The sequence below is a fragment of the Bos indicus x Bos taurus genome, chromosome 25 (assembly GCF_003369695.1).
Source record: "Bos indicus x Bos taurus breed Angus x Brahman F1 hybrid chromosome 25, Bos_hybrid_MaternalHap_v2.0, whole genome shotgun sequence".
In the NCBI taxonomy this organism is placed as follows: domain Eukaryota; kingdom Metazoa; phylum Chordata; class Mammalia; order Artiodactyla; family Bovidae; genus Bos; species Bos indicus x Bos taurus.
Window position 1 is genome coordinate 687680 of NC_040100.1, and position 26371 is coordinate 714050.

The 26371-nt window shown below is 54.1% G+C and overlaps 1 protein-coding gene across 15 annotated transcripts in view; it reads left to right on the forward strand.

The window, feature by feature from the left end:
• The window catches only part of SUN1 (Sad1 and UNC84 domain containing 1), a 46132-nt gene that overhangs the window by 15251 nt on the left and 4510 nt on the right, over positions 1-26371 (forward strand). For 3 of the 15 annotated variants that reach the window (XM_027526656.1, XM_027526663.1, XM_027526657.1), the window contains 18 exons: positions 1866-2015; positions 3482-3666; positions 5991-6017; positions 6123-6299; positions 12108-12293; positions 12742-12825; positions 13013-13159; positions 14245-14343; positions 14857-14950; positions 15812-15870; positions 16022-16167; positions 16913-17089; positions 17776-17862; positions 18898-18941; positions 20583-20718; positions 22400-22654; positions 23190-23274; positions 25615-25730. In XM_027526656.1, the coding sequence (XP_027382457.1) occupies positions 1866-2015; positions 3482-3666; positions 5991-6017; positions 6123-6299; positions 12108-12293; positions 12742-12825; positions 13013-13159; positions 14245-14343; positions 14857-14950; positions 15812-15870; positions 16022-16167; positions 16913-17089; positions 17776-17862; positions 18898-18941; positions 20583-20718; positions 22400-22654; positions 23190-23274; positions 25615-25730 (2254 nt within the window). The other 12 variants (XM_027526665.1, XM_027526666.1, XM_027526659.1 and 9 more) reach the window with 11 other exon arrangements.

Consider the following 26371-nt stretch of genomic DNA (forward strand, 5'->3'; position numbering starts at 1 on the left):
ACTTGAAATAATCACAGTTTTCATTTAAGAAAATTATGTAAAGTAATTTTGGAAGAAAAGTAATAACTATATTTTGTATTAAGATTACGTTGAGCTTAGCATCCTCTCTATTCAGTGTGGGTTAGTGTAGCCTCCACTCCAGCCTCTAAAGTTAAGAACCTTTTCCTTAAGTTATAGGTGATGCCTCAGATAGATACAGCAACTTGAAGCTATTTGTACTGATTTTCTGTTGGTTTAACATTTTTCAGTGTCAGACCTAAAGCTCACCAGTGGGCTTCCCTGGTGGCTCAAATGGTAAAAAATTTGCCTGCATTGCGTGAGTCCTGGGTTCAATCCCTGGTTTGGGAAGATCCCCTGGAGAAGGAAATGGCAACCTACTCCATCCAGTATTCTTGCCTGGGAAATCCCATGGACAGAGGAACCTGGTGGGCATCAGTCCATGGGGTCGCAAAGAGTTGGACACGACTGAGCGACTAAGCACAGTGTCAGATCTAAGTTTACGCTGAGCTTGATTCTGAAAATTTTTTTGTGATTGTATTTCTTTATTCCTGGCTGTGCTGGGTCTCTGGCTGCACGGGCTTTTCTCTAGCTGTGGAGGGTGGGGCTGCTCTGTAGTCGTGATGTGCAAGTTTCTCACTGGCTGGCTTCTCTTGTGAAACACGGGCTCTGAGGCATACGGCTTTAGGAGTTGCAGCTGGCTGTGACTCCCAGGCTCTAGAGCACAGGCTCAGTAGTCTGGTGCAGGGGCTTAGTTGCTCCGTGGCACATGGGATCTTTCGGATCAGGGATCCAAACGTGTTTCCTGCATTGGCAGGCAAATTCTTTACCACTGAGCCACCAGGGGCGCCTCTGGAAATATTTTTATAATATAAAGTAAATTGCAGAAATGTAAAGTCCATTTACTTTACTCAGATGCTCCCGGATGTCCACACCCTTGGTCCTGGGGTCTGCTGTCTTGACTGGGCCTGTTCTGCTGCCTTCTGGACATGCCCCCAGGTGTCCCCAGAGTCTCCACCTCCTGCAGATTAACCACTGGGCCTGCCCAGGGCCTCCGGGGAGCAGGTCCCCCTCTAGCTTCCAGGAGGCCTTTGTTTGCACCCGGGCCCAAGTTCATGCAGCCCCACCCTGTGCCTTGTGCTGCGATTGACTTTTCCCCGGCTTTGCTCCCGGTGGCAGCTGTGGCCTCTCCCTCACCTTCCTCCTTCCTGCCGGGGTGTGAGCTCACCTCCTGGAGGTGTGGAGTCCTCACTGTCCTGCCCAGTGGCTGGACTGTCTGTAGGGCCCCCGCCCCCACGGGGCACTGAGCAGGTTCTCCACTCCTGTTTCCGGATCTGGGAAGCTTGCTGACAGCGCAGAAAGACCTGTGCTTTGGTTTAAGGTAATTACATGGAAGTGGGTTTTCTTTGTACCGTTCGTCTCTGGACCTAACGGTGAGTTAGAAGCAAAGTGCCGCTGGTGGCTCCTTACTGGCTTTTCCTCTCCTCCTGTTTGATTATTCAGCAGCTTCCTGGGCTCCCTGTCTCAATATCTGCATTATCAGGCAGGGTCTGCTGTTAACAGTAAAGGTTGTAGTCTTCTGACAGGGTTGACTTCGTGGCCATGGTGAGGTGCAGTGACCAGCGCCTCTCTCGCACTTCGCGAACCGGCCCTAGGCCTGAACCCCAGGCAGGGGCTGCGGTCAGAGCCCGTGGAGGGCGTGTCAGCCGCGGGCCGAGTTGGTCCCAGCTTGCTTTTGCTTTGTAGGAAAAGCTTCACGTCCTAATGGCTGTTTTTAAAAATTCACACCAGCTTGCACGTTCTGCTAGTTTGTTTTCAAAGTGGGGCTGTAATCGGTGTTTATCTCTGACGAGGTCTTTTCCTTCTAGTTCAAGTTATTCTTCTGATGCTCTGGATTTCGAGACTGAACACAAGTTGGATCCTGTATTTGATTCTCCGAGAATGTCCCGCCGCAGCCTGCGCCTGGTCACCACAGCCCGCGCGGCGGGGGACGGCCCCGCTGGGGACGGCGCGGCCAGGTGAGTGAGATGGGGACCGGCGCTCCGCGCTCTGGCCTGCAGACCCTCGCTGCTGGCGGTTTACCACTGCGCGTGCACACAGGTGCTCACGTGGCTGCAGCTCTGCTGGGGACCAGGCTGACACCAGGGCTGGGCTGTGCGGGTTGTCTGGCGTTGGTCTAGACGGCGAGGACACCCCTGCTTGCGGGCAGTGTTCCCCCTCGTCCGCGTGCGGGCTCGCAGTGGGGAGGGAGGCCTGCCGCCCGTCACGCGGCCCTGCGGCATCTGTGTCGTCAGTGCTTTCAGCCTGTCTGTAAACTGTGTGGACCGACAGGCACACGCCTGAGTTTGGATCTTTACCTTGTTGACTTGATTTCGGATCGCTCCAGACGCTTGTCGCTTACTTGTGCACAAGGAGTGTGCGATCCCTGTGCCGTTTAGAGATGAAGGAAAGCAGCAGCTCTGCTGTGGCGTTGTTCGTGTTAGAGCGAGGGGTGGGACTGCTGACTGAGAGAGGACGGGCCTCTGGGCTGACAGCAGGGCTGGGCATGGGCGTCTGTGGCACTGCCTCCCCGTCCACAGGACACACTCGCACACTCTGTCCCCTGCGGCCACGCGGGGCTCACACTGGTGTGCCTGTGGGCACCCTGGTTCTGACAATCTGCTGCTCTGTGCCCGGGACTCCAGGACCAGGTTTCCTGGGGTGTGTGTTCGGGGGGCCTTCCTGTCTCTGCTCCGTCCCTGGAGTGCAGGGGAAGGAGCTTGTCTTCATGGGCTTCCTGTCTATCGTCGCAGTGAGTCCAGTGCAGAAAGGATGTGGTGACAGCCTCTCCTCGGTGCGCTGGACGCGATTCCATCTTTACTGTGACTGAGAAACTGCAGGATGTGCCTGTGGTGCCGTGACTTGTTTTTTAAGTTTGAACCCCTTTTGGGTCATGAAGTAAAAGTCGCCCAGTGGTGTCCGACTCTTTGAGAGCCCATGGACTATAGAGTTCATGGAATGCTCCAGGCCAGAACACTGGAATGGGTAGCCTTCCCTTTTTCAGGGGATCTTCCCAACCCTGGGATCGAACCCAGGTCTCCCACATTACATACAGACGGATTCTTTACCAGCAAAACCACAAGGGAAGCCCAAGAATACTGGAGTGGGTAGCCTTTCCCTCCTCCAGGGGATCTTCCAGACCCAAGAATCAAACTGGGGTCTCCTGCATTGCAGGAAGATTCTTTACCAACTGAGCTATCGGGGTCATGGGCTCCTAAGTAATCTGAAAACTACCTGTGCTTACAATTTGCAAAGGAGTTATCGGAGCCCAGCTTAGTTCCTATTTTAGATTAATAGGTGTCTTACTATATAGCAGGAAGGATGTAAGAGAATGTTACTTTAACAACACTTCATTGTCAGGCAAAGATTTTGTGTTGGTAAAACGCAATCATTTGTATTTGCCAGACAGAGTTTGTAGACTTGTTCCTCACTGTTTCTTTCTTAGACTAACCAAACAGCGCAGCAGCGCACACAGGTCGGCATTTAGCATCCACCACAGCTCAAGGAAGGTCCTGTCCTCGGCTGTCAGCCATGGCGGCTCGGGCACCGTGCAGGCCTCGGCCTGTCTGCGGCCTCCTGTGCTGGATGAGTCTCTGATCCGTGAGCAGACCAAAGTGGACCACTTCTGGGGTGAGTTGTCTCTGGTGATGTCTCCAGTTGTCCTGAGAAGAAGGGGTGTTGTGGCCAGTTTGTCGCTTTGCCCCTTCCTGGTGGGGGCAGCCCAGGGAACATTTGAGGCCTTCCTCTGAATCAGATTGGAAATGCCAGGAAACCAGCTCCCTTGGCCAAGCGCATGTCCTGCTGCAGAAGGTGGCATGGAGGGCTCGGGCCAGGCTCATGACCATCTGATGCGGGACTTCTGTGCAGTGTTGACGCGCAGTCACTGGTAAACTCAGCAGCGTGGTTTCAGGTTCTGGGCCGCAGTTTCTGACTCCTCGGAAAGCACCTGGTGAAGACAGACCGACTCCAGAGACGATGTGGCTGTGACCTGATCCCCTGAGTGGTAGCAGCGCGCCCCATCCTCACTGCAGAGGATGCAACGGCCGCAGGGCCCGTGGCTTTGGGGGGCCGAGAGCTGCAGTGTCTCCTTGACGTTCAGGCTGCCCCTTTGAGGAGATGTGGAGATCAGATCGGCTCTAAAAATAGCCTGTGCTGGTCTGGGGAGGCCTCGCGCGCGGTCTGGGGAGGCCTCGCGCGCATGTTGGTTTTGTTTTGCTCACCAGCGGAGTAGCACTTGGGCAGCAGAGAGGCGAGTGCCTGCTCCTCCACTCACAGGGGTGTGTGAGCATGTGAGACAGGGGCGTGTGAGCATGTGAGACGGGGGTGGGGGGGGGTGTGAGCATGTGGGGAGGGGGGCGTGACTGTGAGACGGGGGCGTGTGACTGTGAGACGTCAGTGTGTGAACATGTGAGATGGGGATGTGTGACTGTGAGATGGGGGGTGTGTGTGAGCATGTGAGACGGGGGGTGTGAGCATGTGAGATGGGGGGGCATGACTGTGAGACGGGGTGTGACTGTGAGACGGGGGGGGCATGACTGTGAGACGGGGGTGTGAGCATGTGAGACGGGGGGGTGTAACTGTGAGACGAGGGTGTGTGACTGTGAGACGGGGGTGTGTGTGAGCATGAGACGGGGATACGTGACTCTGAGATGGGGGGTGTGTGACTGTGAGACGGGGGGTGTGACTGTGAGACGGGTGTGTGTGAGCATGTGAGACGGGGGTTGTGACTGTGAGACGAGGGGTGTGAGCATGTGAGATGGGGGTTGTGACTGTGAGACGGGGGGTGTGACTGTGAGACAGGGGTTGTGACTGTGAGACAGGGGCGTGTGAGCGTGTGAGACGGGGTTTGTGACTGAGACGGGGATGTGAGCATGTGAGACGGGGGAGTGTAACTGTAAGACGGGGGTGTGTGTGAGCATGAGACGGGGATATGTGACTGTGAGATGGGGGCTGTAAGCATGTGAGACGAGGGGGTGTGACTGTGAGACGGGGGTGTGTGACTGTGAGACGGGGGGTGTGACTGTGAGACGGGGGTGTGAGCATGTGAGACGGGGTAGTGTAACTGTGAGACGGGGGTGTGTGACTGTGAGATGGGGGGTGTAAGCATGTGAGACGGGTGTGACTGTGAGACGGGGGTGTGAGCATGTGAGATGAGGATGTGTGACTGAGATGGGTGTGTGTGTGAGCATGTGAGACGGGGGGGGCGTGACTGTGAGACGGGGGGTGTGACTGTGAGACGGGGCTGTGTGTGAGCATGAGACAGGGATATGTGACTGTGAGACGGGGGGTGTGAGCATGTGAGACGAGGGGATGTGACTGTGAGACGGGGATATGTGACTGTGAGACAGGAATATGTGATTATGAGACGGGGGGTGTGACTGTGAGACGGTGTGTGAGCATGTGAGACAGGGGTATGTGTCTGAGACGGGGGTGTGTGACTGTGAGATGGGTGTTTTGAGCATGTGAGATGAGGGGTGTGTGACTGTGTGAGATGGGGTGTGTGTGAGTGTAACATGGAGGGTGTGTGAGCATATGAGATGGGTGTGTGATTGTGTGTGAGAGGAGGGAGGGGTGTGTTCGCATGTGTGTGAGATGGGAGGGTGGTATGTGTGAGTCTGTGAGAGATGGGGGTGTGTGTGAAATGCGTGTGAGGGCGTGTGTCAGTGTGTGTGAGATGGGGGGGTGTGAGTGTGTGTAAGATGAGGGAGGGGTGTGTAAGCGTGTGAGACAGAGTGTGTGTAGGCATTTTCCCCAGAGGTGCACTTTCTCCTGGAATGGAGAGCAGACGTCTGCAGGTACCTGAGGAAGCTCCGTTAATTGCAGGCTTGTAGGAAGTCAGTCTTGGCCAGGCCGTGAGGCTCATTTATGAACCATTGTAACCTTTACTTTTGCTTGTGTGCATCTTGTCCTGTTTTGATCATTTTAGCTCAACAGCAAAAAAATGTGTTTTTTAGGTCTTGACGATGACGGAGATCTTAAAGGTAATTATTTTCCTCTTTTTCTTCCCCACATTTCTCAGGGTGGAGGTTTTAGTTAGGTGTCTTCAGATTGTAACAAGCAGGTTCCATCTCTTTTGCAAACTCCAGGTGGGAATAAAGCCGCCATTCAGGGAAACGGCGAGGTGGCCGCAGAGGCGGCCGGGAGCAACGGCTACATGTGCAGCGAGTGCAGCCTCCTCGCGGAGCGCAAGGGCGCGCTCACCGCCTGCTCTGCAGCCCATGGCCCGGTCTCTAGGATCTACTCCAGGGACAGGCATCAGAAACGTAAGTCTTGCTCTTTTAAAAGTGAGGGGAAGAGTTCACGTCCCAATACTAGCTATTTCATTTTCTTCTTACCAGCCTTGTCTTAAGGCCTCATGGTCTGCACTGTTTTACCATAGACTGGAGCTCAAAGTTATCCTTTAAGAGGTGCACCAGTGAGCTCTGTTCCTCCTCCTCCTCTCCCAGCCTGCGTTTGATGTGGTGGGTCTCGTACCTAGGAGTGTTTGAGTCGGTCCGTTTGAACTTCAGCGTAAGCAGGAGAAACCCTGTTCCGAGTGGACCTGCAGGGCTGTGCGATCCGTGCAGACGCACTCTTCCTTCCTAAGGGCCACAGGCTCCAGGTGCCTCAGGAGGCGGCGGGCCGCAGGCCGTCTCTGGTCTCTGTGGGTCACCGTCCTGACCACGGGGACAGCCCACTAGAGCACGGGAGTGCTAGGTGGCACATGGCACACCAGCCTTTTTGGGAGGGCAGCAGGTACAGCAGAGGGTCTTACGGGGCCACTGCTGACTGGCAAAGGGAGGCCCTTGGGCCCCCGTGTGCCTGCTTTATCGATTCTGATCAGTACCTGGCCAGAGAGGGTCGGCGTCTTCCAGGTCCCCACGGAGAACACAGCTACAGAGGCTCCTCTGGGAGCCGCCTGGTCGAGGGGCCCCTCCAGCAGCTTCACGGCCGCTGTGATCGCTCTTCGCCTTCAGGTGTGGGAGGCTGGGAGCCCTTGACTTGAAACATGCGTTGCCGTGTTCCCAACCCCTTGGTCCAGTGTCTGTGTGATCTGAGCGCTGGTCTGCTTGGCAGGGCTGGGGGACACGCCGTGCAGGCGGACAGGGTTGGGAGGGGACAGTGCTGGGGGGCCGGCGGCGCCCCTGTGCTCGTCTCGCCATGAAGGAGAAAGGCCCCAGGCTGACTCTCAGTTCCATTTCCGCACCTTATCCTGTGGCTGGGCGCTCTGTTTTGCCATTTGCTGTGTTCCTGCCCTCGTCAGGGCTGCCAAACAGTGGGGACGCTGTGAGGGGAAGGGCAGGGAATTGGTCCCGGGGTCATGTGTGGGTGCCTCAGAGACCCGCGTCCCGCGCTCTCACACTGCCCAGGGCTCTGCACCGTGACCTCCCCAGCCCTCAGAGCAGCCCCCCGGGACAGCTGTGCCCCTTGTCGTGGTCGATGTTAGCACCATCACCCCCGTCGTACAGACCAGGAAACAGGTTCACCCAGCTTTAGACACCTGCCGGCGAGTGACAGAGCCTGGACCTGGCCCCCGAGCCACTGGTCCTTTGGGAGTCCCTTGGGGCTGGGGCCCGGGCCTCACACTTGATGTGCTGCATGTCGGGCATTGAGGCTGCATTTGAAGGTCGCCGTTGCTGTGTGGAGTGCACCGCCCTCCTTAGGGTGAAAGTCACCCCACACGCTGCCCTCGGCATCGCCTGTCTGTGGTCGTGTCTGACGCTCGCCCTGGCTGCGTCTCTGTCGCTGGCAGCCAGCCACTTGTCCTGACAGCTGGGGATGGTGGCCTGAGCCCCCTGCGCCACAGGTGGGGTCTTCAGAGGGAGCTTCTGGATACTCACCCCACTTCCTGCTTAAGTTAGTCTTGAGTATTTTGGGGAGAAAACCAGTTACGGATACTTGGGGCTTCTGTTCTTACTGTGCTCCTTGTTTTAGATCATACAGTGCTTTGTAGAGCCAGTGCCAACTTACTACCTTTGAAAAAAATTTGTTCCTAATTATTTGAGTGAAACATGTATCAAAGAACTTTTGAAAACTTGAGAGGTGTGCAAGGAAGAAAACTAGCATAACTTGTAACTTGTACCCGGAGGCCCTTCCCTCTGTTGTGTGCTTTAGGTCACACTGTGTGGAATCTGTTATATGAGCATATTTACTCAAAATATGCGTAATAATCATAAGTTAACCCCACCCCAAGAGTTTCTTTTTTTTTCTTACATTCTTATTGGGAAATCTTAAAGTAGCGAAGATAAGTTCAGTCCTCTCCCTGTTCCTCCTCGGTCCCTGCCTGGTATCCCTTCTGGAGGGACCTTCACCCTCACCCTGAATCTCCTGCTGTTTTAAGGAGGTGAAAGTCACATAGATCAGATCAGATCAGTCACTCAGTCGTGTCCGACTCTTTGTGACCCCATGAATGCAGCATGCCAGGCCTCCCTGTCCATCACCAGCTCCCGGAGTTCACTCAGACTCACGTCCAATTGAGTCAGTGATGGCATCCAGCCATCTCATCCTCTGTCGTCCCCTTCTCCTCTTGCCCCCAATCCCTCCAGCATCAGAGTCTTTTCCAATGTGTCAACTCTTCGCATGAGGTGGCCAAAGTACTGGAGTTTCAGCTTTAGCATCATTCCTTCCAAAGAAATCCCAGGGCTGATCTCCTTCAGAATGGACTAGTTGGATCTCCTTGCAGTCCAAGGGACTCTCAAGAGTCTTCTTCAACACCACAGTTCAAAAGCATCAATTCTTCGGCGCTCAGGCTTCTTCACAAATCCCTTATGATTATACAGTGGAAGTGAGAAATAGATTTAAGGGCCTAGATCTGATAGATAGAGTGCCTGATGAGCTATGGAATGAGGTTCGTGACATTGTACAGGAGACAGGGTTCAAGACCATCCCCATGGAAAAGAAATGCAAAAAAGCAAAATGGCTGGGGAGGCCTTACAAATAGCTGTGAAAAGAAGAGAAGCGAAAAGCAAAGGAGAAAAGGAAAGATATAAGCATCTGAATGCAGAGTTCCAAAGAATAGTAAGGAGAGATAAGAAAGCCTTCCTCAGCGACGAATGCAAAGAAATAGAGGAAAACAACAGAATGGGAAAGACAAGAGATCTCTTCAAGAAAATTAGAGATACCAAGGGAATATTTCATGCAAAGATGGGCTCGATAAAGGACAGAAATGGTATGGACCTAACAGAAACAGAAGATATTAAGAAGAGGTGGCAAGAATACACAGAAGAACTGTACAGAAAAGATCTTCATGACCCAGATAATCACGATGGTATGATCACTGACCTAGAGCCAGACATCCTGGAATGTGAAGTCAAATGGGCCTTAGAAAGTATCACTACAAACAAAGCTAGTGGAGGTGATGGAATTCCAGTTGAGCTATTTCAAATCCTGAAAGATGATGCTGTGAAAGTGTTGCACTCAATATGCCAGCAAATTTGGAAAACTCAGCAGTGGCCACAGGACTGGAAAAGGTCAGTTTTCATTCCAATCCCAAAGAAAGGCAATGCCAAAGAATGCTCAAACTACCCCACAATTGCAGTCATCTCACACGCTAGTAAAGTAATGCTCAAAATTCTCCAAGCCAGGCTTCAGCAATATGTGAACCATGAACTTCCTGATGTTCAAGCTGGTTTTAGAAAAGGCAGAGGAACCAGAGATCAAATTGCCAACATCCGCTGGATCATGGAAAAAGCAAGAAAGTCACATAACATGAACATAACTGTCTACCATTTTGGAGTATCATTTCAGCGTGTGTAACTGCCTAAATTTCGCTTTCATGTTCCTGCGGAGACATGGAGTGGTTTTGTCTTTGCTTCCAGTAGGTGGTTTTAGAGGCTGTTCCATTTTAAACGGTAGCTGCCAGGAACTTAGATTCTTTTGATGCCTAATGTTGCATTTATGGTTGTATCGGAATTTGTTTAGTTGGCATGGAGGTGGACATTCAGGCTTTGCTGTTTGTACACTTCTACAAACTGTGTTTTCTTTGGGTGTGTGTGAGTTCGTGCACAAGCCTTCAGGGTAGGCAGGCCCGAAGCAGCACAGCTGTGTTACACGCCGTGCGTCTTGCCTGAGCCGTGCAGTTTCTGAGTCTGAAACCTGATTTAGGTTGAGTGCATTGTAGAAAAACTATGATTTTCTGGGCTCCATCAAAAAGGCCTTAAAAGCCTTGCACATGCTTTCCTTGGACATTGAACAGTGTTCAACAGAGCAGGATGCTAAGACTTGCGCACATGAGCAGATTCAGTTCTGCCCTGAGGATCGGTGTCTGCGCGAGAAGCCTGTGGTGTTGGAGATGTGGAGATCGGCTCTGCCAGGACTTGCTCCTGTGTGCCCGCTGGCCCCTCAGGCCTGCCTGGCCCCCGGGCTGACCCCACAGGAGGACTCAGGGAACTGAAAACTGAAAACAGAGGCTTCTGTGTTCTTTCTCTTGCCTAAGGCGATGCGTCTGTTCTCCAGTAGCAGGTGTAAACCTAGGAAAGAAGGATGGATGAATGGATGGAAAGTCATTCCTTTGAAAATTTATCGGTTGTCTCAATTGCTTTGAGCAGAACTTTGTTTCTTGAACCAGGCCTAGTCTTTAGAGAAGGAAGGACAGAATGGCTATGCTTCTGGGAGAGGGGCAGGTGACTTCAGGATCGGAGGGCTGTGGCCCTGAGCAGCTGAGGTTGAAGTGGATGGCGTGGCTCGGCCTCTGCAGAGCAGCTGAGATGCTGCTGGCTGGCTTTGAGAAGGAGCAGCTCTGACTGAGCCTGTCCTCTGCAGAAACAAAGTCAGCAGTTAAATATACTTAAAAACTGTTGCAGCTGGCAGCTTCTGAATCACCCTCATCGCCGCTGAAGACAGGTTGTGTATAGCGTCAGTCTACATAGACCGTTCCCACTGGCCTCCCAGCAGACTGCCCAGGACCGCTCTCCCGCGTGGCCAGCTGAGGGCCCCATTCACGTTCTCTCGCTAAGTAGGAGTCTCTTATTTTTGTTCTTTTAAATGTTGCCAATTGATGAATGAAAAATGGATTTTGGTATTTTTGATAATCAGTGAAACAGGCCATGGATTAACCTGCTCATTGATTTTTTTTCTATTTTTACCAATCTCTGTATAAAGTTTACACTGTGGTGTCAAACACAGAGGCATGTGAGTGGAGGAGCACAAAGCTGACCTGACGGGGGTTTCTGGTCCCAGGTTTTTTTTTTTTTTTTGGTTCATACCTCCATTTCACAAGTAGCCTACTGCTTTACTCAGGCCATGTGGGGAGAGGATTGGAGCTCTGACCTTATTTCTCCTAAATCACTCGCGCTCAGATCCCTCCAGTCCCCGTGGCTTCATGCGTGTGCCCTGGCCTCACAGAGCTGAGTGGGGGTGCATGGATGGGGCTGCTTCTCCCTGCTCCCGGCGGGCCCATCTCCAGGCCGCCCTGTGGTTGTCACGGAGCAGGAACGAGCCTCATTCTTCAGGTGCCACTCAGTGAAGAAACTTTTTTAGTGATAGAAATTTCTAGCCACTGTGACTTGTGGACGCCGCCCTGCATGATGTAGGTTCCGGAGGCTGCAGTGTCTGTCCTGACGTGCTAGGTGCTGTGGAAAGGAAGCCACGGCCGGGCAGGCACCCTCCACCAGGCGCCCGTGGTTCACGGAGCCTCAGTGTCCGCGGCAGGGTCTCGTCCCCTGCTGCATGAGCTGTCGGAGCGCCTGTGAGGGGCTGCTCCTCTCCGAGGGGCTTCTTGCGGCTGCTAGTGCAGTGGGCTTGCTGGGCCAGAGGGCGGGGCAGACTCCCTTTGCTGGCTCCTGAAGGCGGCGGTGTTCTCAGAGCCCGTGTTCACCGCAGCCGGACAGACACGCGTGGTGCTGCCAGTGCCCTCGGGGACGGCTGGTTTGCGGCTCTGCTGAGCAGGGCCCCACTTAAAAGCGGGTTCCAGGGAATGCCCTGGCTGTCCAGTGGTTAAGACCGTGAGTCTTCACTGCCCAGGTTGAGAGTTCCTGGTTGGGGAACCAAGATCCCACAAGCTGCATGGCATGGCCAAAAAAAAGGTGGGTCCCTCCTTAGCTGAAGCGTGTCGCCCTGCCTTGCCGGAAGAGTGACTGCTCACGGTCTCTCAGCAGGCCGCGCCGCCGGCTGCGGGGATGGCATCTGGTCGTTGGCCGTGCGCACCTCGGCGTCCTGTGCCTCCTTCTTGGTGCAACTTTTCCAAGTGGTTTTAATGAAGCTCAATTATGCATCAGAAAATTACAAATTGAAAAGTTGTGAATCAAAAAGCTATGAGTCAGAAAGCCATGAATCAAAAGGTATTTAAATAATTTTTTCCTCCTTTTTCCACCAAATCGAGCGCTTTCAAGGTGGAAAAAACACTCCTCCCCACGCGACGCTTCCCTCACGCCCTCTCCTTGACCTGTGCGGCTTTTCTCTCTCTCTGTTGCTTTCAGCCTTGCTCTGCACCTCTCTGTCTCTGCAGTTCTGGGTGTTTGCTGGATGTCGATCAGCATTTAAACAGTAAATAAAAAGTTAATACGCTCATTTTTTTATTCTTATGACCTTTTTAAAGTAAAAAAATTACTTGAATAGCATTTAGAATGATGTTTCAAGAGTGACCGAAGCAGGCCCACCGTGTGTGCTGGCGGGCATGTCCAGGCAGGCGGCCCCCCGCCCCTCGGTGCCCTGCAGCGCCGCGTCGGGCTCAGCCCCTCGGCGCCCTGCAGAGCCCGTCCGGCTCAGCCCCTCTTGCCTGTGTTGCAGCTCATTCCAGTCACTGTGGGAGGATGGACGCGAGCATGCGCCTGGCTGAGGATGGCCACCTCCGTGCAAACGGGGCGTCGCTGTGTAAGTATGGCAGGCCGTGGGGGCCCACGGCCCTCAGGCCGGGAGCCGGCAGCACCGGCGGCACTGGCTGGGACTTTGCGTGAATTGAGTTTCCTGCTCGTTTCAAATGGCCGTTGCTGCGCACCATTGAGATCGACAGGGTGTGTATGTCCATCTGTCCGATTAACTGCTTGTCCCACCCCTGCAGGCGACGAGTGTAAGGGGAGGAAGCACCTGGAAACGCACGTCAGCACCCGCTCGAGGCCAGGAGAGCTGGCAGGGACCCTGGGGCTCGCCCTGTCCCGCGCAGGTTGTCTGGCGCTTTTGCCTTGTAGCTCTGACGTCTCTGTCGTGAGTTAGTGTCATGGGTGCTCCTTGTTTACTGTTTCTTTGTGCTTGAAATGCAAGGGCTCAGTGAAACTGACGGGAGAGTGGTAACTTTGGTTTAAAATATGGAGACTATCATTCTTGAAAAGCTTCTCTGCAAGTGTATCTAGTGTAAATGAAGCGTGTGGAGAGGAGCACATTCGAGGTGAACTGAGCGGCTGAGAAGAGGCCGGGCCCTGGGTGCGTGCTGTCACCCGGGACTCAGGGCCGGGCCGGAGCCTGTGCGGCCCACGCGGCAGAGACGGCCGTGCTTCCAGCTCGTGCCTGCCAGCCTCTTGGCAGAGGGGTGCTAGTCTTTTTAAAAAGCTGAACTTCAAAAATTTTTATCTCTCATTGTTAATTAATAAACATAAAGCTATAGATTAAAAAAGAAAGATAAGCCTCTAACACCATGTGTCTTTACACATCAGCTGAGTTGGAATCACTTAACATTTTCGGGAGTCAACACACAAATGCTGTGTGAGTGTTTAACTTCCACGGTTAACCTTAAAAAACGGGAACAGTTGATTTCACAAGCAGCTTCCTGCCTTAGATACGGTGTGACGTTGGGCATAAAGTTTGTTGTGTTTTGTTCTGTCACCCAGTGGGGCTGCTGGTTTGATTCCAAGATATTCTTCACCAGTGTGGGAAGATTTTCATTCCGGTGTCTGAGTAGCCATTGTCTCACCCAGAGCCTATTAGCTGCTGGCACGCGTGGCGTTTACTTCCTTTACGTGACTGCAGTGCCTTTCTGGTACACGTTCTGCCCGCAGCCACTGCACACGTGTGCGGGGCAGCTGCCAGCCAGCCCCGCAGGCTGATGAGAAGCCTCTGCGTTTTGTGTCCTGCGTGTCCGTGGGCAGGAGGGAAAACTGTCGCGACCCGGGGCAGGGGCCTCATGAGTCAGTGTCAGCGTCCTGCTTGGGCCTAACCAGCCAGTGGCTGTTCTGAGGGGAGGCTGTGGGCTCCGACGTGCGGGTGCGGGTGTGGTGCAGACGGGCGCTGTCCGCTGCTGCCCCGGGACCAGGGCTGGTGTCTGAAGGCGCCTCTCCTGCCTCGTCCTCTCCGGCACAGGTCAGCTCTCGGGGCAGGCGCTGCACAGGGCCGGAGCCGCAGGATGGCGTGTGTCCCGGACGCTGCTGTCGGTGCTCTGCTTGGCCACGGCCGCCCCAGGTGCTTACTTTGGCCTTCGGTGTTAGCGCTTCTGGGCTTTTGGCGGCTAAGCACCTGCAGTAAACTGCTTACCTAACCAAGTGCACATCTCGTGTGCGCTTTCCGTGCTTCTGTCCTTCGTGTAGCGTGCTCTGCCCTCTGTTAGAAATGCCCCCAGTCCTGTGGCTTTAGCTGCATGGGCATTCTTTGTTTCTCGGAGTTCGGGGTTCTGTGTGAGTCCAGCTGCTTGCTTCTGCTGTACTTGCGAGCGCATGGACTTCGTGTTCCCTTTTGTGTCTTGTGTACAACGTGTTGCTTTGTGGCTTATTTATGTTCCTGTTTGAGTTATGGGTATTCCTGCTGTGGTGACTAAGCATCATCCTATATACTTCATCCCTGACTTCATCTTGATAGACTTTCGAGTGTCTGTTAACACATTTCCTGTGGTTCTGGCCTATCTTCACAAAACTGGTCCTTTAGGGATTTGCTCTTCGTAAAAACTCTCCACAGGACCTTTGGTGTTTTCTCTTCTAGGGAAGGCAGCGTCTGAAGTGTTCTGGTGGCTCGGGATTGGATGGTACCAGTTTGTGACTTTGATCTCTTGGTTGAATGTGTTTCTTCTTACAAGGTAAGGAAGCCGATGCCATGTCAGCTGGGTGTTTTAAAGAGCTGATTTTGTGCTGATTTCATGATCTCATTTGACTTAACCATTTTATATTTTGTAAAGTGCTTTCATATTCTTAAATGATTGCTCAAGCCACTCCTGTGCAAGGGGAAACGCAGGTGTTGTCAAGGAGACCAGTGTGCGGAGGTTGAGCAGCGCGTCCTGGAGCACACGGTTGGGAGGGTGCTCAGGGCTAGGCCCGGGCCCCTGGCTCCCTCTCTGGTGCACTCACCCTGGCACCAGGGTGCCCCCGTGGGCCAGTGCCCACAGCCCCTGAGTGCCCTCCTGTGCACCCAGCCCAGCGTGTTGGCAGTTAATGACCTGTTGGCTTGTTCCCGTGGGCCCTGAGGACAGCCCCACGTGGGCAGGCTGTCTTGTAGCACCTACTGACCTTGTGCACAAAGCTGGCTGCACTTCTTGGCCTGTGCACTTCCCATTTAAAATGAGAGCTGCTGCTGCTAAGTCACTTCAGTCATGTCCGACTCTGTGCGACCCCATAGACAGCAGCCCACCAGGCTTCCCCATCCCTGGGATTCTCCAGGCAAGAACACTGGAGTGGGTTGCCATTTCCTTCTCCAATGCGTGAAAGTGAAAAGTGAAAGTGAAGTCGCTCAGTCGTGTGCGACTCTGGCGACCCCATGGACTGCAGCCCATCAGGCTCCTCCATCCATGGGATTTTCCAGGCAAGAGTACTGGAGTGGGGTGCCATCGCCTTCTCCAAAATGAGAGCAGGGGGTATGTTTTGTATAAAATTACCTAGCGAGGGCAGACAGTATGGTGAGCCCTGCTTTTCGCTTTTCCCAAGTTATATCTTTTCATTCCTAGGTGCCTTCGAAATATTTGCAAGTTTTTAATCTTGCTCATTCCACTGTTACTTTTACTAGGTAAGTACAATTTAACTTTGTTATCTTACATGACTAGTATGTACACATGCACATGTATGTGAATTAGTGAAAAAACAGAGCATTTAAATGTCTGCCATTTGAAGACCAGCGTGTGCACAGGTGTGTACGGGTGCTTTTTCTCTGCTTTCAGCTGCAGGTGTTTTGTTGTGGGGCCAGGGTGACATCTTTTCACTCCTGCCTCTGTTAAACTGGACCCACAGCCACAGAGTGCAGAGAGTGGATGACCACGGGACCACGCTCACACCTGCTGCCTCCCACCCCAACCAGCCTCTGCAGGTAATCAGTCAGGAGACCCGCTTCCCTGGCAGTGCCAGTCTGTCCTCCCAAGCGAGTTCTGCTTTCCTTGTAAACGACAGGGCAGTTCAGCTGGGCTCCTTCCCTGTTCCCGAAACAGTTCAAGTAATGCATACAGGCACACCTCAAGTACTGTGTTAGCTCCAGTATCACGTGGATTTTCTGGTTTCCTGGTGCACGTGAAAGCCGTGTTCACCTTATGGTACTTGACATGTACGACAGCATTACGTTTGAAAAAACAGCGTACAGACCTTAACTGAAAACAGTTCACTGTTAACAAATGTTAACCATCGTCTAAGCCTTTAATGAATCATATAATGTTTTTGCTGGTGGAGAGTTTGAAATACTTTGAGAATTACCCAAGTGTGATACAGACACAGGGGAGCACGGGCTCCTCTGTGTAGTTAGGAAGGTGCGTGGACAGAACCTTCGCTTATGAAAATGCAGTGCCTGTGACGTTCATTGGAGTTGTGTATTTCAATTCATCTCATCATTTAGTTCATTTTCACTTAAAAAGTTTTCATTACTTTGGAAAATGTAGAAAGCATAAAGCAGAAAATAAAAACCACCCATAGGCTGCCATGTAAAGGAACTCACTGAAGAGGAGCGTCTTTCTGTCTTTTCCTTCGGGCTGTGTGAGTTGTAGTTGGCGTTTTCCTGTAGCGCTCTGCTTGCTGTCTGGACTTGTCCTGTCTTTTTGTCTCCTTTGGAACCTCTTACTCTCCAGGTTGGCGATGAAGCCTTCCACTGGCATCGGATGAGTGAGGTGGAGAGGCAGGTGGCCACATTGTCGGGACAGTGTCACAGGCACGATGAGAAGCTGGGACAGCTGGTGGCTTTGCTCCAGAAGCTACAGGCTCGGGTGGACCGGGCGGACAGCAGCAGTGAAGGGGGGTCACCCCCGGTGAGGAGTGTGGGGCGGGGGCAGCGTCTCAAGGGGGCTGGTGCTGGTGGGCTCCTGGGCTCCACAGTGACACCAGGGGGTTCTCAGGCACAGGGAGAAGGTGGACCCTGCGGTGGGGCGCTGCAGGGAGGGCAGTGGGTCCTTGGCCTGCCGTGGCCGGTGCTGTGGTGCTCCTGCCACTCCCGAGGAGAAGCCCCATCTGAGGACAGGGTGGGGCAGGCAGAGAGGCCTGTGGGTGTCGCCCAGGATGGGGCGCAGGCTGCAGCTGGACACATGGCTGTCCCTGGCCTGCATTTTATTTCATGAGTGGATTGAACACAGTTGCACGAAAGTTTACTATCACTGAACTGAAAATTTGCTCAAAGCTGTTACTTAAAATATCTCAAGATCATGAGATAGTTAAGAGCAGCTACTAGTCCTTATGGAACCATGAGCTTTTATATATATATATATATGTTTCATGTCTCATCTGTTTGGTTCTCAAAGAAAGAATTGTCAGTCCGTTTTCCTCAAAACCACCGTAGGGCAGGTTTCAGATGTCTGAACTTAGACCCAGAGAGGACGTCCTCCCTGCGGGGCACTGTGGCGGGCTGTGCTGTGGAGGAACGGCGTGGCCTGGCTGACAGGTTTGGGCTTATCTGCTGCTTAATTTTCTCTGCCATTTTTCATTCATTTTCCCTTTCAAGACTGACTATGTGACGCTTCACCAAGAGCATGAATTGCGCATCTCCAGCCTGGAAGATGTACTTGGAGAACTGACAGAAAGATCTGAGGTATTCATGCACTTGATCTTTCACTTTTAGCCCCAGCAGCGCGGTTTCCTTGACAGAAGTCACCCGTCGTCGCTGTGTTCACGTCCCCAGCCTCTCTTGGAGGTGCTGCCTTAGGGCGTCTGCTGCCGTCCTCTCTGAGGCTAAACAGCAGTATTTCTGCCTGCGCCCTGAGCCCTGGGTGCTTGCGGTCTTGCTCTAGTGACTCCCACGTGTGTCCAGCTCACGGGCTCCCAGCTGTCTTTTGAGGGGAAGGGTCTGAGCCAGTTGTGGGCTGGGCAGGCTCTCCTCGCCGTCCCCCCTCTCTGCAGGGTGGTGTGTGTGGACAGGGAGAGGAGCAGCACCCTGACCCTGTGCAGAGGGATTTTCCAGGGGAAGTCCGGTCTCTTCAGGTGTCGAGGAGGCAGAGAGGGGAGGCCTGGGGGTGGCTGAAAGAGGGGTGGCCCTGCTGCTTCAGGGGAGACCATAGCTCTCGGGGTGGGGCTCACCGCAGACAGTGTCCGAGGCAGGCGGTTTACTTTGTTCATCAGTTGGAAGTTTCCGTGGCCCCCACAGGAGAGCCCGTGGCTGTCCCATGCGTGTGTTGCTGCTGCCATGGAGCGGGGCCTCGGTCCAGTTATGACCTGTGAATGGCTGTGAACAATCCGTGTTAATGAGGCACGGCTTCGTGTGTGAATCTGCCACCTGCTTCTCCGCGCCCTGCCACATTTAAGGCACTCGCTGGGGCTGGCGGAGTCTGGCTTCATGGCCTGGGTACTGGTTACGGGAGCTGCTTAGTTTGAAAATCTGTCAAGCCGCTCCCAGGTGAACTGTGTGCCCCTCTGAATGGACAGTGTGTGTCTTTTAAAGTCTGCTGTGAAAAGTAAAGTAAACATCCCTCACCTGCCTGCCAGCAGCCAGGGATGGGCTTTAAATTAAGGGGGAGAATCCCAGATAAATGTGTGTCTGTTCCTATTTACATGTATGTAGTCATGTATGTGACTTCCTGGAAAGTTGGCGCATAACTTGTGTATTTAAACAGTTTCTCGATCGTTTTAGGCCATCCAGAAGGAGCTAGAGCAGGCCAAGCTAAGAACAGCCAGGTAGGACGTTTCACGTAATTCCTCTCCCGCCTTTGGGCTCCTCGGTGTCCCGTGGGCCGCACCGTCTCAGCACGGGGGCTGTGTCAGCTGCAGCCGCTGTCTTCCTGGGAGGTTCTCAGGGCACCTGAGGATGGAGGAGGCTGGGGGAGGCTTGTTGCCATCCACCCCCGCGCAGCACCAAAGACGCGGGGCCCTGTGTGCTCTGGGGAGCCTCCGTCCCTGGACGCGCCTTGGAGGGCCACCCCAGGCAGGGTAAGGAGCGGCCGTGGGCCGTGGGGGCGGTGGGCCTCCTGCCGGGGCCTCTGCTCACCCCGGGGCACCGCAGTACAGCCCTGGGCCCTGCTCGGCAGCCCCTTGAGGAGACCTGCCTTCCGAGCCACTGTGGCTGCGGCGCGGCTGGGCCTCCTCTGAGCCCTGGGCTTTCGGCAGTTCCGAGGGCACCGCGTTTGGTCCTCGCGCCTTGCTGCCTCTCCCGCGCACGTTTACGCCCTCAGCCATGCGGGGCTTCCCTTGCCTGCGAGCCTCACAGCTGCCTGTCTTTTTCACACACTTGGTTTTGTCACCTGGCTCTCCCCGCTGCTGCTACCCTTCTGTTACTCCAGTAACTCACTTGGAAGCGAACAGGTGGGGAGCTCTGACCTCCAGTCTTCCTGTCTCTGGCCCCAGTGTGTCTGTGGGTCCTGTGTCGTGATTTTAGGCCTCAGGACGGTGTGAGTGGCAGACCTTTTAACTCTCCTTCAGGGCCTTTATGTGTCAAAGCCCCTCTGACAGACCGTGCAGACCCTGCAGTGTTCACCCCCGAGGGCACTCTTGTGAGATTCTCCATGCAATGGGACCTGCCTATAAACAAGATAAATGGAACACTACCGTTTCCTAACATAAAATGGCTGCATTAAAATAGGATTGTTAAAACCCCGAAACCATGCTTTTAGTTTAAGTTTTCTCTCCTAGTAGCATGAAAAATTCATTCTTGACTTTATGATGATTACCAATAAACATAGCCTCATTTATGAGTTTATGAAGTCTTTCAGAATTTTAAGGAGATAGGGGTAGGTTTTACATATTAAATGGTGTATAGGAGGTGCCCAGCCCCCAGTGGAGGCATAACCACTGCTGACAGTGGGTCCGGCCCCTGCCCGGGCAGTGTGTGTGGGGTGTGTGTGTGTGTGTGGTGTGATTGTGTGTGTGGGGTGTGTGTATTTGGTGTGTGTGTGGTGTGTGTGGTGTGATTGTGTATGTGGGGTGTGTGTGTGTGTGGTGTGATTGTGTGTGTGTGGTGTGTGTATGTGTGTGGTGTGTGTGTATGTGGGGGGTGTGTGTGTGTGGTGTGATTGTGTGTGTGGGGTGTGTGTTTGGGGTGTGTGTGTGGGGGGGGTGTGATTGTGTGTGTGGGGTGTGTGTATGTGTGTGGTGTGTGTGTGTGTGGGGGGGGTGTGATTGTGTGTGTGGGGTGTGTTTGTGTGGGGTGTGTGTATGTGTGTGGTGTGTGTGTGCGTGCGTGTGCGCCGACGCTGAGGTGGGAACAGTCCCTGGGCCCTTGACTTGAACCTGCCGTGTGCTGGGGGCAGGGGGTGTTGGCAGCCTCCCTCCCTGTGACGGGGCCTCTCCCTGACGGTTCTGTCTGCCGTCCTTCCCCTGCAGTGGGGCTGGCGAGGAGCAGCGCCTGCCTGCCCTGGTTGGGCGTCTGGAGCAGGAGCTGGGGCACCTGAAAGCGGACTTGTCCAGCTGGCAGCGTGGGCAGGCCGGCTGTGAGAAGGCTGAGGCCATCCGTGAGAAGGCAAGTGCCTCAGCTTTTATGTTTGTTGTGGAAAATAGAGACACTGAGTTGGTGCCTTAAGTCTTTTTAATTTCAACTTTCTTTAAAAATTTTATTTTACTATGTTTGAAGTTTTCTGAACATGTTAAATGAAATAATTAAAAAACTGAGCTCCCCTCGAGTTCCCTCCACTCCAGTGACACGAAGTGTGGGTTGCCAGGCCTGCCTGCCCTCCAAGGCCGCGCCTGTGTGGAGGGGGCAGTTTGTCTGTCTGTCCCCAGAGCAGAAGCTCGTGCCTCACATCCGTGCGTCAGGACATTGCGTTGGGGCCGCCCATGCTCACACAGAAGCCCCACGCGCAGACCTGCGGGCGGTGAGAGCAGATGCTGCAGAGGCGCAGGCTCTGCTGAGCTGGGCGGGCGGGCAGGGGACAGGTCGGTCTGTGGTGCCAGGAGCCCCGAGGCTGATGAACACCGATAAATACGTGAACAACTGTAACGGTGTACTGTTGCAGAGCACACGGCGGCTGCGGTAAAACACGACTGTTAGAGCCCTGAAGCAGTGTGTTTTTGGTTTAGTCAGTCACTAGACTCAGCCCTGGAGAAGGCAATGGCACCCACTCCAGTACTCTCGCATGGAAAATCCCAGGGACGGAGGAGCCTGGTGGGCTGCAGTCCATGGGGTCGCTAAGAGTCGGACACAACTGAGCGACTTCACTTTCACTTTTCACTTTCATGCATTGGAGAAGGAAATGGAAACCCACTCCAGTGTTCTTGCCTGGAGAATCCCAGGGACGGGGGAGCCTGCTGGGCTGCCGTCTATGGGGTCACACAGAGTCGGACACGACTGAAGTGACTTAGCGTAGTGTAGCGTAGACCCAGCCCACCCTAGCAGGCGACCTGTCTCCCTGAGTGGGCTCACAAGTCGCATGAACACCTGCTCCTCGGTCCTCGGGTTGGTGGGGTTGTGACCGTCCCTGCAGGGGGCCTGGGGGACAGGGGCCTGCAGCCTCCTGGGGGAAGGCCCTGAGACGGTCATGGGTCGCAGAGACTTGGTCTTGAAGACAAGCAGCCCCGCTCTTGGGACCCGGGTGCAGAGGTGAAAGAGCCCACGCAGGGGCCACGGACACACGAGCAGCGTTGTGACGTTAGTGCTGAAGTGCCCTGAGGCGGGGTGGCGGCTCACACGTGTGGTAGAACATTCCAGAGTGCGCAGATGGGGAGGTCGCTGGCTGGCGGCATCACAGGAGCTGCGCTTTCCCATGTGCTTCTGCCCCGAGCTCGTTCTCTGGAGCCTGAAGAGGAGCATGTGCACACCATGGTGTCTGTAGGAACACTGCACCAGATGCTTCCTCCCTGCGTAAAGTCACGTCTGCAGTTGTGTATGGGACTGTTAGCTTCTCAGGCTGAATTTGAAGACGGGGCCCTGTTGTCTCTGCACCTCACCTGGGGCGGGGCCCCCTCCAGCCCCCTTTTTGGGCACCCAGGGCACCCAGACTTGCTTACCTCTGTCCCTGCTCCTTGAATGTATCCGAGCATCTTTGGAGGGTTCTTAAATCTTGTATGAAAGGGAAGAACTGTGTCGCGTTTCTGTCATGGGTTTTGGTCAGCTGTGTGGTCTTTCCTGGGTATCTAAGGTTATTGAAGAGTTGAAAAGATTGATCTAAAACAATAGATTCACATGATACCAATGATGTTTCTAGGTGGATGTCCAGATCAGAGAGACTCTCAGACTCATATTCTCTGGGGATGAGCACGATTCTTCTGTCGACTGGCTGCTCCAGAAGCTGTCTGCTCAGTTTGTGAGCAAGGATGATGTGCAGGTTTTGCTACGAGATTTAGAGCTGCAGATCCTGAGGAACATCACGCACCACATTTCTGTGACAAGACAGATGCCAACCTCCGAAACTATAGTGTCTGCTGTGAGCGGAGCAGGCATTTCGGGAATAACAGAAGCGGTGAGTAGACGAGGAATGTTTAAGTCACGTGGTGATGAAGCTGCCCATGTAGGTATAAGCTAGCAGATGCTGATGTCTTGTTGCCTGGGCGTGGTCCCTGAAGGGTGTGACGACGGTGTGGAAAGTGCTCAACTCCAAGCGGGTGTGGGGGCAGGCTTCCTGTTGTCAGACTACTTCTTGGAAGGATTACGCTTCACACTTCATTAACCTTGTTGTCCCAAAGACTTTGTCTACCTGGGTGGCCACACCCCTTCTAGAATTACACGGAAATCCCCACAGTGCCATCCCAGTTGCCGTCTCTGATGCTGTCCCTTGCTTGTCCACTTTTTATGGCACCAGGGGTTCTGGCTCTGAGCCTTTTGTGCCGGGTCTGAGCCTGGGTGTCTGGCTTTGGCCCTCTCGCCAAGGTCCCCGCGGTCACAAGCAGGACTCAAGTCTGGCGTTGCTGAGGCGCCCACATAGAGCTCACTGAAAGTCTGTCTCTCACTAACGTGCGAGTCTTGTCTCTGCTCCTGTGGGCGCCGCCTCTGCCCAGCAAGCACGGGTCATCGTGAACAACGCCCTGAAGCTGTACTCCCAGGACAAGACGGGCATGGTGGACTTCGCCCTGGAGTCTGGGGGTGAGTGCCCGATTCCTCCGTCAAGAGCAGGGACGGGGGCATGAGAGAGCGCGCGACGGCCTGAGGGGGAGTGGCACTCCAGGCGCACCCCTGGGGTCTGCTGGAGACGGGCCAGCTCCCCCGGAGCGCGGGCTGTGGGGGTGCGCGGCCAGATGACACGCGGCAGCAGAACCCCAGAACTACTGGTTATTCACTTAGTCTTGTGTGTTGTAAAGTGTGTGGGTTTTTTTAAGTATAGAAGTCCACTGACTGTAGAGTATCTTTCAAACTGTCCCGGGACAGTAGTGCTCCCTGTCAGCCACGTGCAGGCCCGTTGGGGGCGTCAGGGACACAGCAGTGAATCGGACAGTCCTTGCCCCCCGGAACCTCCTCTCCAGGGGGAGACAGATGACAGAAGAATGGCCATTACCATGCCAGAAGCCACAGCTGGTGGGTAGAAAGGACGGGCACCGTTCCGGCTTCTCAGGAAGGCCTGTCGGAGGTGCTGCGTGGACGTGGCCCCGGGCCAGGTGCACTGGAAGGGCCAGCCTGTGGTTCAGCGAGGCGGGGAGCCCATGGACCTTTGTCGCCAGCCCTCGGTGACCTCCAGGGCAGCACCCGGGGTCACAGGGGATGCGTGTGAATGCGGGAGTGGCGTCACGTCAGTTCAGGGAGCGTTTGGCGGCAGACGCGTTGGAGAAAATCTTGGTTTTCTGAACGTTTAGGGTCTCTCGGAGGAAGAGAGGTTCTTGGCACGCGCCAGTAACCGTGTGAGCACCTGCGGGAGGGCTGAGGGCAGCTGGCAGGGCGCTGGTGGGGCCGGGGGCCTCCCCTCACCCACCCTCGTGGGCTGTTGCTCCTGCCGGAGGCGTCCAAAAGCTGCTTGCTGTGCGGCTGGTGTTTAGAATGACTGTTTTAGAATATTTTAAGTGGTTGTAGTTTTGTGTTCTGAAATTCAGTGGTTTCTGAGGAAACTTTGACAACTCAGAGACATCACATGATTTTTACCAGTTCGATGGGACCAGTAGTTGCCATGTTTTCTCAGAGGTGTAAGTCCTCACAGGTTGGTATGCCATCGATTCAGAATTCTCCTCATCCCGAGAAGGCTGAACTGAATGTTCTGGTACTGAACAAAGCATTTATTGGCTCTTCCTAAGTGAAAAAACTGAGTCACTGTATTTAAGAAGACACTTTTTTAGACGGACAATAAGATATTTTAAAAAGAATTCAGAAGTTTGGGCCGGCTGATCAGCTAGATCAAAATCACGTTATTTTCTTGTTTAAAATTCTGTCCCATGCACGCTTCTCCCATTAGGTGAGGAGCCCCGAGAGGGGCCGGGGCTATGTCTGCTGGTGTCCCCGGGGTGGTGGTGTGCATCCGGCGGAGGCGCCGCTGGCTCCTAGCGGACAGACGGCTCGGGACTGCTTGGATTTATTAATCACGTACTTGTGTTCTTTTTAGTTTATTTTAGTTGATGTTTCTTCCCACACCAACTTGTTTTGACCTGCTTTGGCACCAACATCCTATCCCATGTCCTACTGAGAGGAAAATTGGACTTTTTTTTTTTTTAACACTTTTTATGATAATTATTGAGATATAATTCGTGTAACAGACTTCACCATTTTCAAGTGTGCCGTTGGGGGGCTTTCAGCACACTTCCCATGTCTTACCAGTTACCACTATCTGCTCCCAGAGCGTTTTTGTTTATTTCCAAATAGAAACCCTGTCCTGTTGGCAGACACTTCCCATTACCCCAGCAATAGGTAGGCCATCTGAACACTGCCCTGTCAGGTACCGCTGATGCCTGGTTAGATTCATTATTCTTTATTTTAAAATGAGAACAAAAATCCATTGAGTCCCCGCCCCCATCGTGGCAGGCGGGGAGCCCAGTGTCTTCTTGGCATTAGGACTGTGTGTCCTAAAACATTTCTGAACTGTTGACTCTGAATTTGGAAAAAGTAAAATTAAGAATGGAGGGGCTTCCCTGGTGGTCCAGTAGTTAACAATTCACCTTGCAGTGCAGGGGACACAGTTCGATCCCTCGTCTGGGACGATCCCACGCGCTGCAGAGCAGCTAAGCCTGAGCACTGCAGGCACTAAGCCTGTGCTCTGGAGCCTGCACGCCACAGCTAGAGGGCCAAGCACAGCCGTGAGTGAACCTCCCCAGTGCTGCAACTAGACCCCATCAGTCAAGTAAATATTAAAAAAGTAAGATTGGAGCTGATTTTCATGTAAGATTATTTACATGACTAGAAACGTGAGAATTTTTAGAACATTACAAACAGACCCCTGAGGTGGGAGTGATGCTGCTTCCGAAACAGTAGGATGAGGTGCTGAGTCGCGTCTGTGCTCTGCTGCAGGGGGGAGCGTCTTGAGTACCCGCTGCTCCGAGACGTACGAGACCAAGACCGCACTCATCAGCCTGTTCGGCGTGCCGCTCTGGTACTTCTCCCAGTCGCCCCGCGTGGCCATCCAGGTGAGCAGGCGTCCGGGCCACGTGTGCATGTCCTGGCCTTGAGCAGGTGGTGCCGCTGTGACTGTCTGGGGGTGTGCGTGTTCTGCTGCCACAGAGCTGCAGGCTGGAGCGTGCAAGTCCCGAGTCCACAGTCCAGGGTGCGCCTCATGCAGCGGCCCCAGACCCAGGAGCAGAGTCCCACACCTCACGGTCCCCATCACCCCCGCTCACGCAGAGGCGATTTCTGATGCCTCTGCTGGCTCTGCTTGTTTCTGGACTTGCCGCAGGCGAGGCTGCCCATGCCGTCCTGTGCTGGGCTTTACGGTCTCTCGGGGGTGTCCCCTACGGCTCAGACCCAGGCCTGTCTGAGAGGGTACAGCCTGGCTTGCCCCTGGGGAGCCTGGCCTCTCTGCAGGTAGAAAGGACCCTGCCGGGGACCCGGAGCCCCAGGCGCAGGGTGGGCGGCTGGTGCGCTTGGAGAGGCGGAGATGCACACGGGGTGCTGGGGTGGGTGGGAGGTGGTCCCGGGCGAGGGCTGCAGGGTCCTCCACCGCAGTACAAGCCCTCTCTCGCGGGGAGTGCTCCACCTCTGTCGTCTGGGGCTGTGTCCACACACAGGGCATGAACGTGGGCTCCCCGTTCAGCCAGAGTGTGGCTGCGTG